The 13,738-nt window shown below is 30.5% G+C and overlaps 2 protein-coding genes across 2 annotated transcripts; both read right to left on the bottom strand.

The window, feature by feature from the left end:
- Nucleotides 1–781: 781 nt before the first annotated feature.
- On the bottom strand, nucleotides 782–1,619 carry LOC100816527 (cysteine proteinase inhibitor 1). Its single transcript, XM_003546139.4, has one exon. The coding sequence runs from the start codon at nucleotides 1,416–1,418 to the stop codon at nucleotides 1,080–1,082; it is 339 nt and encodes a 112-aa protein (XP_003546187.1). The 5' UTR covers nucleotides 1,419–1,619; the 3' UTR covers nucleotides 782–1,079.
- A 2,432-nt stretch (nucleotides 1,620–4,051) lies between these two features.
- Nucleotides 4,052–8,756, bottom strand: LOC100808680 (tonoplast dicarboxylate transporter). Its single transcript, XM_003547231.5, has 6 exons — nucleotides 7,927–8,756; nucleotides 6,640–7,117; nucleotides 5,381–5,424; nucleotides 5,172–5,267; nucleotides 4,531–5,044; nucleotides 4,052–4,432 (listed from the first exon to the last, which is right to left on the bottom strand). Exons 1-6 carry the CDS (start codon nucleotides 8,365–8,367, stop codon nucleotides 4,395–4,397), a joined length of 1,611 nt encoding a protein of 536 aa, XP_003547279.1. The 5' UTR covers nucleotides 8,368–8,756; the 3' UTR covers nucleotides 4,052–4,394.
- Between the last annotated feature and the right edge of the window lie 4,982 nt (nucleotides 8,757–13,738).

Genomic DNA, 13,738 nt, shown 5'->3' with positions numbered 1-13,738 from the left:
CTTATCCTTTCTTAAAACTTATAATGAGAAATAAATAAGAGCTATTGGAACTAAAACATCAAATAAAGGATGTCTTAAAGATAGATGGTAACATTAAATAAGTTAACAAATTTTATATTTGACTAAAAAAATATTTTCTCTTATATTTGAGAAATAGGGTAGAATTTAAATAAAATCACGTTAATTAATATTTCAAGGTTATAAATTGACTTGTTGGTTGGAAATTTAATGGTGGAAGGAAGATTGAGGGAGTTGGAAGTTTAAGGATAAAATGGAGAGGAGAGATGAATCCATTATTAATCTTTTAACAAAAAACAAAGAACAACTACTCCCCCTGTTTCTTTTTTAAGTGCCGCATTTTTTTAAATTTTTTTGTTATTTTTTATCTGTCATTTTCAGATTTCAAGGTAATTTTTTCTCAATTACACCTTTGTATCCTTTAATTATTTTATATATTTTTCATAAAATTAGATAATAAATAATTAAAAAATCCAAGGGTATACTTATTACCAATCAACCAAAAGAACATGAATTGTTGCATGGAGAGAAGTTTCAATACTTTGTATCTCACAAAACGTTTTGTTTTCCAATAAGAGAACTTGTTAGTGCAAACTTTAAATGTGAGAGAATAAATTTATGATAGTTAATTTGAAGAATTATGTGAAAACAAATCATTTAAAAGGAATAAAATAGGAAATATATTAACAAAATCACTTAAAAAAAAAATTTACTCGGTTATGTCAATTTAAATTAAAAAGAAAAAAGAGGAGTAACATATTTATTTACAGGTACAAAATCATTAAATTACTATTTCAAATTGATATGGGTAACTAAATACACACTTAGACATTGAAATTACAAAGTCGAATCGCCCACAGAAATAAATATGAAAACCTGAAAAGCAGAAACCACAAACAAAATTTCCAGAAAAACCCGAGAGCGAGAGAATAGAGGAATCCATAATCCAACATACAATTTGAGATTAATTAGCACATGACAGGAACCTTATTGAGAAAAACAGAATAGCTAACACATGAAATATGATAAGAGAGAAAGTGAAGAAAAGTATGGATCTAAGATTAATGAAGGGGTTTGAAGGAAGTGAGATTCATGAAATGGAGCCAAGGCTTCTCCCAGACGATGGCTTCGTAACTGGCCGTGGCGGATCCATCCTTGGCTTTGAGGACGAGACGGTAGTTGGTGCCGGAAACGACCTGAGTCTCGCCCTTGACGACCTTGACAAGGGTGAGCTTGGCCCCAGAACGCTTGTCGTACTCGCTCAGCGCGTAGTTGGCGATCTCCGCCACGTGGCTGTCGTTTACGTCCTTGATGGGGCTCCAGCCGCCCAGCGCTGATTCCGACCGGGCAGCGTAGGAGACCAACACCAGGGAGACCAGAAGGAGGCAGTGATGTCTCATTGTCAAACAAATGCTGGATAATCATCTTAAGCTATGGCCTCTGCTATTTATAGCATTGCAAAAACGCGCTTAACGCCCTTTTCCTCAATTTTCTCGTGTGGGCTAGCGCTACCGTATCTTTGCCCTCTCAGTTCCTATCATATTGCGGGTGAAACACGCGTTCCTGTCCCCGCTCAATTATAAAAGTTACTACTAGAGTGTTAAGGAATCAAAGCTAATTTCTCTCCCTAAACAAAATTACAATTTATTAATAAAAAATAATCATTAATTAGTTTTTAGGATATTAGTTAAGAAACTTAAGATAAAAATATCTTTATTGGAAGGTAGAAAATTATGTTATATATGATCATTCTTACATCTTCTTATGAATTTCACACTAAATTTTTTCTCTTTTAATTATTAACCGATGTTTTAAGCACATCTCGAATAAAAGATGAAATTTTATCATCTTAATCATCCTGCGCTGTCATATTATTTTAGAGATCTCTCTAATTTTTTTGTTTTAATAAAAATTAAATTTTGTGATCTTAAAACACTTTTTTAGTTTTATAATTGACCAGATATGTATCTAAATTTTTTTGAAGAGAAATATTAAAATATTTATTTTTTTGAAACACTTGCAAATCTTGTTTGTACTTATAGAAGAAAAGATCTCCAGTGTGGAAATCAGGTTGGAAGAATACTTATTGGAAATACTCTAAGAGACCAACTTGCAGGATCCATGCAAAAATACACATCAATCTCTGGTTAATTATAATTTATTACATATGATAACATAACCGATAATTGAGTCTCGTAACAGTTTATATTTGAAGTAATATAATTGAGTCTCGTAACAGCTTTATCGATAATTTATTAAAATTGAATTCTTATTTTATTTTGTCTTATAATATATATATATTTTTAGAAATATATAAACACCCGGGGATCAATTTAATAGTTGGTTAACTTTCAGATGAGAAAATATCGTCCTCTTTAGTCTTGCAAAAATTGTTTTTTAGTATAATAAAAATAATAAAATGTTATTTTTTTTCTTTAATTTTAGGAAAATATATATTTTTTTAAAAAAATACCCATAAAATAAAAAATGTCGTGTGATTTGATTAGTGGGACGAGAAGGGAAGGGATGTGATATAGAAGCCCATGGATACGCATGGCCGAAACCATGTGCGCTAATGAAAGAAATAATAGATATGGACGATTTTATCATAATAAATTAATAATGTAAAATGGACTAAATTTGGAATTGAACTACGTGCTACGGCCCACAAATCAAGACATCCAATTCCACCTTCCTCCCTATGACTTGTCACAAACGTTGGGATTATTTGGTGATAATGACTCTCAAATCCACTAATACAAGGCACAATGAGTAAATGAGTAAATCATAAATTCAATTATAAAAAAATATATATACCCGCATATTTTTATTTTTTGTTATAATTAATTCCATCTTTATTTTTATATAGTAAAAATCTAATACTGTTAATTTGCCCAAGTATACATGATATTTAACTATGAGATGATTTTTAATATTTTATCACAAATAATCTTATTTCCTATATTCTATGAATTTGTCTTGATATGTAATTTACAATAATGTTATTTTTTTCAAACAGAAAAATAATTTTAATTGGTAATTACGAAAAACAAGTATTTCAAATCATTAGTATAATTATTAATTATTTTTATGTATATCTTGATTATTATTATATTTTTATAAATGACTATTCTTTATTAAAAGTAATTTTGTTTGAGGTAAATAAGATTTTCAAGGAGAAACAAAATTTTTCATTTAAATATTTAATGTAAGTGGCACATTTACATATTTAAGACTTTTATATAAATCAAAACAACTATGTATCAATTAATTTATACGCTTGATGGCATGTATATCTTCGTTAGGGGTAAAAAAATATTATACCACATGCACAATCTATTACAGATTGGATTTAAGTAGCTTAATTCGTACCTACAAATAAAAGAAAAGGCAATTACTAAATATATTGCTAAATGTACTCCTTTTTTCAAAATAATTTAACTTAAATATATTTGTCTTCCTCTTTTCACCCATTCCAACACCTCTCACTTCCATATTCATTTCATTTCTCTTACCTTTTCTTTCCTTTCTTGTTCTCAAGCAACACTTTTTGGTTTTCATCCTCATTCCTTAGATATTTAATTCTTGTCTTCCAATTATCTTATAAGCTTCAGCTAGGTTATCAATTTAGTTAACTTATAAATTAGTTTTCCCAAATACACCCATTTTCTACTTCTAATATTATTCTTTATAACACGTACATATATAGGATAACTACCCAACCCACTCAAAAATTATAAAGTGGAGTTTGGAGAAATTGACAGCACCGCTATTCAGTAAAATAGCACAAGACATGAAACACACATAAATTTAAATAAAGGAAATGATCTTCTTTTAAATAAATATTAATTAAGAATTAAGAATATATATATATATATATATATATATAAATAGATTTATGACAGAAATCAGCACTTTCTTGCTAAAATACCAAAACTAATTCGAACCAAATAGTTTTTCTTTGGAGAAAAAATCAGTTTCCTAGCGACAAAGAGTTTTCCAGATCAACAAAATGCATTTTACACAATAAAAATAATCAATTCCGTTCATCTATTACTGGTTTAAAGATTTACAACAGCTGGAAATTCATCCTATACTTAATAATTGTATCTATATAATATAACCCTGTAAAAAACTTATAAACAAATTAACAAAGAAATACAAAATAGAAGCAAGAAAGAAAGAGATGGAGATCTTTCTCTCCTTCTCCTTTGCCCTGTTGATATCTACACAGGGTATTCCCCATTACCTAAATATAGCAGAAGGCCCTGCACATTTAAATTTTCATTAACCTCCTAGACAAACAAGATTCTGCAATTTGGAGAAGAAATCAATCAATTTCCAAACCAACGAGAGTTTTCCTTGGTCAATGTCCCTTATTGAGTATCATTGTTTGTTCCAAAAACAATAGTTCCTACAACAACAAAACTTAAAACGTCAGAATACCTTCAACCAAATTATTTTCTCAAAGCATTTGTTTACTAGAACAGAGATTAATTGTAGGCAACTCACCTAGTGATGGCATGAGAAGAGATAACACAACAATCCCAACAACCTTGAGTGGCACGCCAACTTTGAGCATGTCTTTAATTTCTATGTGTCCAGTGGCAAAGCCAACTACATTTGATGGTGTAGAAGTTGGAAGCCAGAAAGCAAACTCGGTTGCTATTCCTCCAGGGACCATAAGAAGAAGAGGGTGCACATGCATTGTTCTTGCTATGTGATAAAGAAGTGGGACTAGAAGGGTGGCAGTAGCATCATTAGAGGTGATGAACTCAGTGATAATACTACATATTAGACTAACAGCAGGAACAATTGCCAAGTATGGAGCATCTTCCAAGAAATCCAAGGCTCTTGATAACACATCTGCCAGGCCACTAGATTGTACTCCATCAGCTATGGCAAAACCAGCTCCTAGAAGCAAAATGAGGTTCCAAGGTAGCTTTTTGCAGTCATTCCAGCTCATTAGCTTCTCCCCCTCTTGCTTCATGTTTGGGATTATGAACAATAAAACAGCCACCATAATCTACATTGTATAAAAAAGGCTTCATTTTGGTTCTGTTTCAATAATATTTGGAGACTCCAATTCTTGGTGTAATTAATGAGTCATATATAAATAAAAACAAAACCTCTATAGTAGGTACAGTACTTACACTGACACTTCCATCTCCAACAAGGTCATGGAATAAAGATCCCCATCCAGGAATGTCATCTGTTATTCTTCTTGTCATCCAAAGTATGATCAGCAACTGCATTCAATTCACCATTTCACTTCAGTTAATGCCATATTTGAAGACAAATTAATCTCTTTCATGGTTAAGTGTAAGAATTTAAAACGTGTTAGTTAGTTCGGTATACATACCCCAAACACAGACAACACCATCTTCTCGGCAAAAGCCATGGGACCTGCAAACATCAATAAAAAGTATTGCAACTGTCTTAACTTTTTGAAGTATTTTTTATTATTAAAATTAAACTCGAGTTTATTTATTATTTATAAATAAAATAATGTGAAGGACATGTCACATGTGAGATGTGTCCATAATGTGCATTGTTAAGACTTAAGATGCAATGAGCAATTTCCATGGGAAGCGTCATTCCAAACATGTCCCTTATTATCCTTCCGACCCGTTTCACGCGAGGCCAGACACGAAGATCACTCCTTTCGGACTACTATGCAAAAATACATTCAAGTTGAAAAAACCAAACGTGTTAAATTTTACTTGCTTTTGGTGTGTCCGTATCTTTTTCTTTTTCACTTTCTCTAGCTTTCACGATTTAATTAATCACTTCCTTACAATATAATACTTTTTTTTTTAAACCAACAATGTAATACTTTTAAAAGCGGTTATATTATATTACCTATTTTTCTTGAAAATTTTGATTAAGAAATTGATAAATGTAGTTTTATTAAAAAATACACTAATGATATTTTTTTTAAAGAACAGTAATGATATTAAAGATAACGAATAACCTAATTGTTTTTAAAATATTGTCTTGAGTCTTAACAGTCTGACATTCCCATTTTGATCATAGATAACTGAAGATGATATGTCGTGCCTTATCCATCTCATAAAATATGAGTAATAATATTCCTCCTAATAATAAAGATATTAAATGCCTTATCTTTTAACTTATAGTTAAAATATTAAATTACAATATTTATTTATTTATTTATTTTTAGAGCAAATGGCTAGATTGAAGTTGACAAGTGTCCTACGTGCCAGATAAGCATAAACTTTTTCTGAAAAATAGTTATGTAATGGTTAAACAAGAAAAAAATAAAATTAGTCAAATTCGTTCAAAAAGAATGATGGTGACAAATTGATATTAAAAAATAAATAATATAAGTTTAATTTTTAAATATAAAAAATATGTGACTAATTAATTTGATACTTAAAATTAGAAGATTATTTTATTATTAAGTTATATCATTAAAAACTAATTTAATATTAAATTATCTACCGAATTAATTTATCATATTTATCATATTTTTCATGTATTCAGAAATTAAATTTAAATTTTTCTTTTTGTAAAAATTAATTTATCAAATTTTCACATTTTTAATACGAATTTAATTATTTAAAAAAAAAATGAATATGATTGAAATGAGAAACTTACCGAGAGCTTCGAGGTCTCTCTTCAAGTGAGCTCTATCCAAGTAAGCAGACAAAGCCCGAGCCGAACCTTTGGGCACATAGAGGAGGCAAATGATGCACCAATAACAAATGAGGATGAGAACAGCCACAGGGAAACCGTAGAAGAACCACGTGTTGAAGCTTATTGGCTTTGCCTCAGGGAAGAGGCTCTTCCACATTCCGATTATTATCAAGTTCACACCCGTTCCCGTTAGAGTGCTTATTCCACCGATGGGCGTGGCGTAAACCACCGTGAGAATCACCGCGCGGCAGAATTTGTTCACCGCCTCCGACTGCTCGTGCGCCGGCGGCAGCCGCTGCACGATCCCCGTCGCCACCGGCATCATCATCACCGCCGTCGCCACGTTGTGCAGCCACATGCTCACGAAGAATATTGTCGCGCATAGCCCTAACAGTAACAGCGCTGGATTCACCGGGTCGCCACAAAACAGCAGTGTTACCTGTAGGTCCCACGCCACGTTTACAAATCATATCACGCTTGGTACGACGCTGTTTTTTTTTTTTTCCCATAAAACAACAGAAATAGGAAACATTGCCTCTTCCCCACCCTAATAATATTTGTTTTTAATAATAACACATTTTTAACGGGACACAAATAGAAAATACTAAATCATCTTATATTTCTCTTATTTATCTTCTTATAATTCCTCATAAATATTAAATGAAAAATTAAATATTCTTAGTATTTTGTAATTAATATGTGTTCCATTTTCAGTCAAAAGAAAAATATTTGTTTCATTTAATAATTAAAAATATGAAAAAAATTATAAACTAACTTTATATTATCTTTCAATTACAAATTATTATCTCTAATAAATTTATTAATTTTAAAAAAATATATCAAACAATAATAATTTTAAAATTTATTATTATGATTAAATGATAATATAAAATTATTTTATTAGATAATCATTAAATTCTAAGAAAAAATATAGAATTATTCAATACAAAATTGCCTTCCTCTTGGATTGAGAGAGAAAGTCCAACTTTAATTATTTCCAAAAGCAAATAATTGAGTATATCTGGTCATGATATTGACTCCCCAAAATAATTGCAAGACACGTAAATCAAATCTGAATAAATTTTAGAATAAATAACGAAAATTATTATACACCACTACTTAATCACAAAATTGTCATGAAAACTCAGTTGTAATTATAAAAATAAAAAAAAACTGCAAAAATTTAAAAGTTAGGGAAAGTCTGTTTTTTTACGAAACTAAAGTAGAGACAAAAAGGAAGTGACTCACATTCAAGGCCAATCTCCGGTGAACGTTGTAGCGTTCGACGGCGAGAGCGAGAATGAAGCTTCCCAAAACGAGGGTGATGACGTCGTCCATGTAAGAGTGCGCCACGCTATCAGCTGAAGCTATCCCAAAAATTGGGAACAGAAACAGAGGACACATGGAGGTGACGGGAAGTGGCACGGCCTGCGTCACCCACCAAGAGAAGACCCAAGCAATCACACCAAGCATTTTCTGGCTGGTGGGTGGCGCGTCGAGTTTCACGAAGAGGCATATGAAAAGAGACAGCATAGGTCCCAGAATCACGTAGAAGTTTTGTAGTGTTAGAATCGATTTGGTGCTGAAGGAGATGTTTGTATGTGTTCCTTCCACTGGCTCGTGAACGGGAAGAAGTGGTATTTTGTGATCACCGGAAGCTGGTGACGTCGTACTGTGTTCTCCGACCATCTTGGAGAGAACAAAAATCCTATCGCAGAGAGAATGAGTTTGCGGGAGACGGTTTTTGTGAAAGAGATGAAGTTATGCGTGAGGGCTTTTATTATTGAATATTGGACTTTTCAGAATTAGTGGGCAAATTTGCTTCCTTTTTTTTTTATTATTATTTGGATGGGAACAAATGAGATTAGTGTTAGAATTACGGTTACTCGTTGCTACAACCTAGGTCTGATTAGGATGCTTTTGGCTGACGTGGCTCGTGTTGTATGAGTTGTTCGAGTTTTGAAGTCAAGACTTTATGGCAAATCTTAACTTGTTAAGCATGTGAAAGTGGTTGGTGCGAGATTCTAAATTGCGAGAGAGCATTTTACTCATAAATCTTAAATCTTAAATTGAGATTTTAGATTACTTTCTTTATGTATCTACAATATTATATAGAATTGAAGATTTTTTAATATCTGTCTTATTTTTTTTCTTTAATCTTAGATTTTATTTTGCGATCGTAGATAATTTTTGTAGATTTTATATAAATATTATTTTTAAATATTTTATTTAATTATTTATTAAATTAAATATAATTAATTAAATAATTAAATTTGATGAAACATTGAAGAAGAAAAATTATAAATATTAAGAAATAGGAAAATGAGTATAAATTTAATTTTTATAAACTGCTTTAACTATTTCGATTGATCTTTCAAAAGTCATCAAGCATGTTCTAAACCAAAATCGGTTCTTTCATCTTCCTTCCAAATGGCATATGTATTAAGCATGATATTGTTATTTGTGCAACAACTTTTTCTTCAATGATACCGTTTGCTTGTAAGTTGTAATGACCTTTGAATTTTTGCACGCTCAGATTAATTTTTTGTCATCGTGATTAACTACTGTTTCATGGAGTTCACCTCAAAATTTGTTATAATTTTTCATGACTCTTGATAACTCATGTGCATAAGTAGATTTTGTAATTAAAACATATAAGAATTAATAATTTTCTCTCATTTTTATTGCTTCTTTTGTGTAAATCATTGAAATTTTGGCATCCTTTGAGTTTTTAAACTGTTAATTCATACTATTTTGGTGATTTTAATTTTGTAGAAATACAGACAAGGGATAGGAAAAGAAGTTGAAGTTCGAAGATTCGCGCTTAGCGCGCTAGGCTCGCTTAATGAGCTGTTGTTGCTTAGCGGGAGGGTTTCCACTTAGCATGAAGAAACAACATGGAGAGTCTACAATCATGCGAAGGGACGCTTAGCGCACATAGCACGCTCAACGCATTTTCATGAAATCTCAAGCTCATGATGGTTTTTAAGTGAAAAAAAATAGAGAGGAAGGGGGTTCGTGTTCATAAAGAATGTAGAGTCCTAAAGCTTGAGTTAGAGGAAGAAGACAACCATTGGGAGCCCATCCTCTTCCATGGATTCATCTTCATTCCTTACCCCTTCATCTTTTACACCCTTTTGTACAATTGAGTTCTTCGTGATCATGAAGGGCTAAACAACTCATTGTTTATGGAGTTTTCAACCAAACTCTCTTGATGCAATGACTCTTACTATCTATTTAATATTATTACTAGTTTCATTGTTCCTTTGTGTTTATTTCCATGTGTTTGGTCTGATCATCCATTTATATGCTGTTAGGGTTTAAGCATTGGAAAATGTGGTTAATCCTTAGAACTTGGAAGAGCATCTAAAATGCTTCATTGCTAGGGATAGTGTGAGACAGTTTAGTTGAATTGTACATCTTTATTAATCATGCAGTTCAACTAATTTAGTTCTTGAGGGATTAAGAAAGGAACTAGGGGAATTAAGCTCTCTCATGTGAAGAATCACGATTAAATAGAGAAAAATTAACCAAATTACATCAAGAGAAGTTTCGGTTGGAAGTCCCCAACATAATCAACTCCTGCATTCACTTTTCTTCGCCAGTCTCAATGTTTGTTTTTTTTTTTTTGCTGAGTCTTAGTTTAAAATCACATGATTGTCTAATTTACAAACAAAATGATTCACTTCGCATTTCTCAATTTTATTCATTAATTGCACACAAATTGAATATGCACTAGTTTGAGTACAAACAAAATTCTTACGGAAAATGATACTTGATTTTATCATTTTAAAATATTACTTTGACAAATTGATACACTTACCAAGGAGTTAACAACTCTAAACCAAAACGCTTATTTTCCTTGACCAGCACCAATAATTGGATCGGTTGAGATATTGAGTCATTAACTAATGAGGTGTATATCTTCTTCTACTACAAAGGTGACTCGAGGCTTCCTTTATGTCGAAGACCCTCCTATTTCGTCAACGACGATCTTGTCTAGTCCAATTTGAGTAGAAAATTATGGAAATTACGAACCAACGTCATTATTTGAAACCATCATAGGACTATTTGCTGGGATTGAAGGAAATGTTTGTGAACTTTGAGAATTAACGGTATAAGGGATTAAGTGTTTGACATTAAATAATTTGGTGGTGGTGGTAAAATCGGGGGTGGGGGGAGGACAATTTTGTGAATTTTGGGTTGAAGGAGGCATGTTGTAATTTTGTAAAAAAATTATAAAACTTCATCAATCAAATTGATTTGGATCAATTTGGGAAAAAATTAATTGAGCTTAAATTTGGAAAAAAAAATTAACTTGGCTTGAATATGAAAAATAGAGGTTCACAACTGAAAAATGAGAATGACAATGAGATGTACAAATTGGTATTGTTTCAACCAATTTATACTATATAAATTTTTTTTAGGATTCGTTGTACTGTGTTTTTTCATTTTTTTCGACCGTTCGCGCTTCCTTCGTTCAATTTTTCAAACATACACAATAACAGTCATTGTGTACACAATGACCATTCTCTCCTTCCCAACGTCTCACTTCCTCCTTCTCCTAATGTTCACTTTCTTCTTTCTTCTTTTTTTTTTCTTTCAATTTTTTCTCCTCCCCCTCTTGTCTCTTCTTCCTTCTCCTTTCGCCCCTCCCCCTCCCACGGTCTCCCCTCCCTCTCCCTCCCCCTCCCCCTCCCCCTCTCCCTTCTTCCTTCTGCCCCTCCCCAACCTCCCTCCCCGTTCGCGGCCTTTAGGTATGTTTTTTTTTTCTTCCTCTTCTGTTGGAATGTTTTTCATTCTTGTATTTTTTTTCCTTCTTCCATTTTTTGCTTCTTCCCGCGTGTCGGTCGGTTGGTTTATTTTTAAGTAATTTTTTGTTTTCTAAACTTGTACAAAGATCTTTAAAATTCTTCTAAAAAACTCATTCTTTACTCTGCCTGAAATACCTTTATTGTAAGATCTACATAAGACCAGATCTTGAATTTAAGATCTTGGCTTAATATCTGACACTAAAAATGCTCTAATGAAAGGTAGGGTCTTTGTCTTTGGCTTCAACATGCGTGGTCCATTCAATGATCATTAAAAAAAAATTATTAAAAAATTTAGGTGAATTAAGGTCTTATTGATAGGTTATATATATATTTTCAGATCTTCTACCAATAAAATCCTTAATCGATCTTTGTTGGCTCATGTTCATTATTTTGATTAGTTTGGCAGCTACTGTGTACTAATTGTCGAAAACATAAAATTATTTTGATACGATGCACCGAGGAAAAGCACACATAAAACGTTGAAAAAGGTAAATTCTATGCAGGGTGGTTTCTAACAAGAATAATACGAAATGAAGTCTCTTTCCAAGTAGGTTCCGTAGATGGCAGTGTTTTTCTTCGCAAAATTGGAAATCATTATTAACTCATGGCTAGCTACATTCACGTGGCCAATTTTTAATTTACACGGAATATAATGGAAATTGTTTGAAAAAAAAACTACATTGATTATTTCTTGGCTTGCGATCTGCCGTAAAAACTTGAGTATGTGTTGATAGTTTGTCTATTCGTAAAAGTTTTTTGTTGAATCATTTTTTAGTTACTAATATAAACAATTCATGTTGATCTTTTTGTCCCAATTTTTTGTGATATAATTAAAGATAAACGAATCCAAATGATCGTGTAGTGAATTAGAGAGTATATGTGTATTGCATGATTTTTTAAAAAATTATATGAAATTAATCATCTAAACTAATAAAAGAATATGTATGAGTAGAAAAAAATATATTCGCTTCCGTGTAAGATATTTTTGGTACCGTATCAAATAATAATAATAAAATTGAACTTAAATTTTAATTAATAAAATCAAAATGATATGTTCTGTTTTGAAAATTAGTGGAATATATTATTTCTAAGAAAAAAAATTAAAAATAACATTTGGTATCTTTTGAAAAATAACATTATAAAATTTAAATGTAAATATAATATAATTTAATAAATAAAAATAAATATTTTTGAACCCTATATTTATGGTTTCATATCACTTGTTCCAATATATAATATCCATATTCAGTTTGTCGATCTTCAATAAATTGAAGTTTTCTGCTTCGTTGATCTTGGATAATTGTGACAATGTGTATGGATTTTATTTTAGTGGTCGTCGCACAACTAATCTACTTGTTGAATGGTATTGGTCAATCTACTGCGTGTTTCCATCTGATCACGTTTTATTACAAATCTTCATGATTAGCGTTGAATATTAACAATAATATATATTAAATTAACTTCGTGCACATCAATACATCCAATAGTTGTCCTGTGAATTAAAATGATTTTTTAAATTTAATTGTAATATAAATAATTTAAAATCATTTTACATTTAAGTTTTATAATAAAATATTATTAAACCATATGATAATTTAAAGATTTAATTACTCATTTAATCTCTATAATTTTACCATTCTTTCTTATAAGTATAACGTACTAAAAAGTAATTTTTTTAATTCTTATAATTTATATTTTCTTCTTTTAGTTCTTTTAATTTGAAAGTGATATTTTTAGTTTTTAATTTATATTTTAATTCTTTTTTAGTCTATATAATTTAAAAATAATTTTTTTAGTTCCTATATTTTATATTTTAATTCTTTTTAGTCTTTATCATCAAAATATGAGTAATCAATTACAATCAATTACAAAAATATTAACAAATAATTTGTAATAAAAAATAGTTAATAATTTATAATTAATCTGTAACTAATTATTTTTATATATTTTTTTATAATAAGAATTAAAAGATAATTAAAATAAAAATTATAAGAACTAAAAAAAGCAGATACAAACTATATAGGAACTAAAGAATAATTGAAATACAAACTATACGAACTAAAAAAATAACTTTTAAACTATATGAACTAAAAAATAATTAAAACGTAAATGACAAAAACTAAAAATATCACTTTCAAATTATAGGAACTAAAAAATACAAATCATAAAATTATAAGAATCAAATGAATAATTTAATTTAGTATAAAATAAAATAATGGTTTAAAATTCACAATATATATATATAT

This window comes from Glycine max, chromosome 15, assembly GCF_000004515.6.
Source record: "Glycine max cultivar Williams 82 chromosome 15, Glycine_max_v4.0, whole genome shotgun sequence".
In the NCBI taxonomy this organism is placed as follows: domain Eukaryota; kingdom Viridiplantae; phylum Streptophyta; class Magnoliopsida; order Fabales; family Fabaceae; genus Glycine; species Glycine max.
This window is presented reverse-complemented; position numbering and strand designations above follow the sequence as displayed.

Coding starts and splice junctions, on each gene's coding strand:
- LOC100808680 (XM_003547231.5), bottom strand. CDS start 8,367: ATGGTCGGAGAACACAGTACGACGTCACCAGCTTCCGGTGATCACAAA. Junction 7,118..7,926: donor ACCGGAGATTGGCCTTGAAT/GTGAGTCACTTC, acceptor TGGGACCTACAG/GTAACACTGCTGTTTTGTGG. Junction 4,433..4,530: donor TCTTCTCATGCCATCACTAG/GTGAGTTGCCTA, acceptor TTGTTGTTGTAG/GAACTATTGTTTTTGGAACA.
- LOC100816527 (XM_003546139.4), bottom strand. CDS start 1,418: ATGAGACATCACTGCCTCCTTCTGGTCTCCCTGGTGTTGGTCTCCTAC.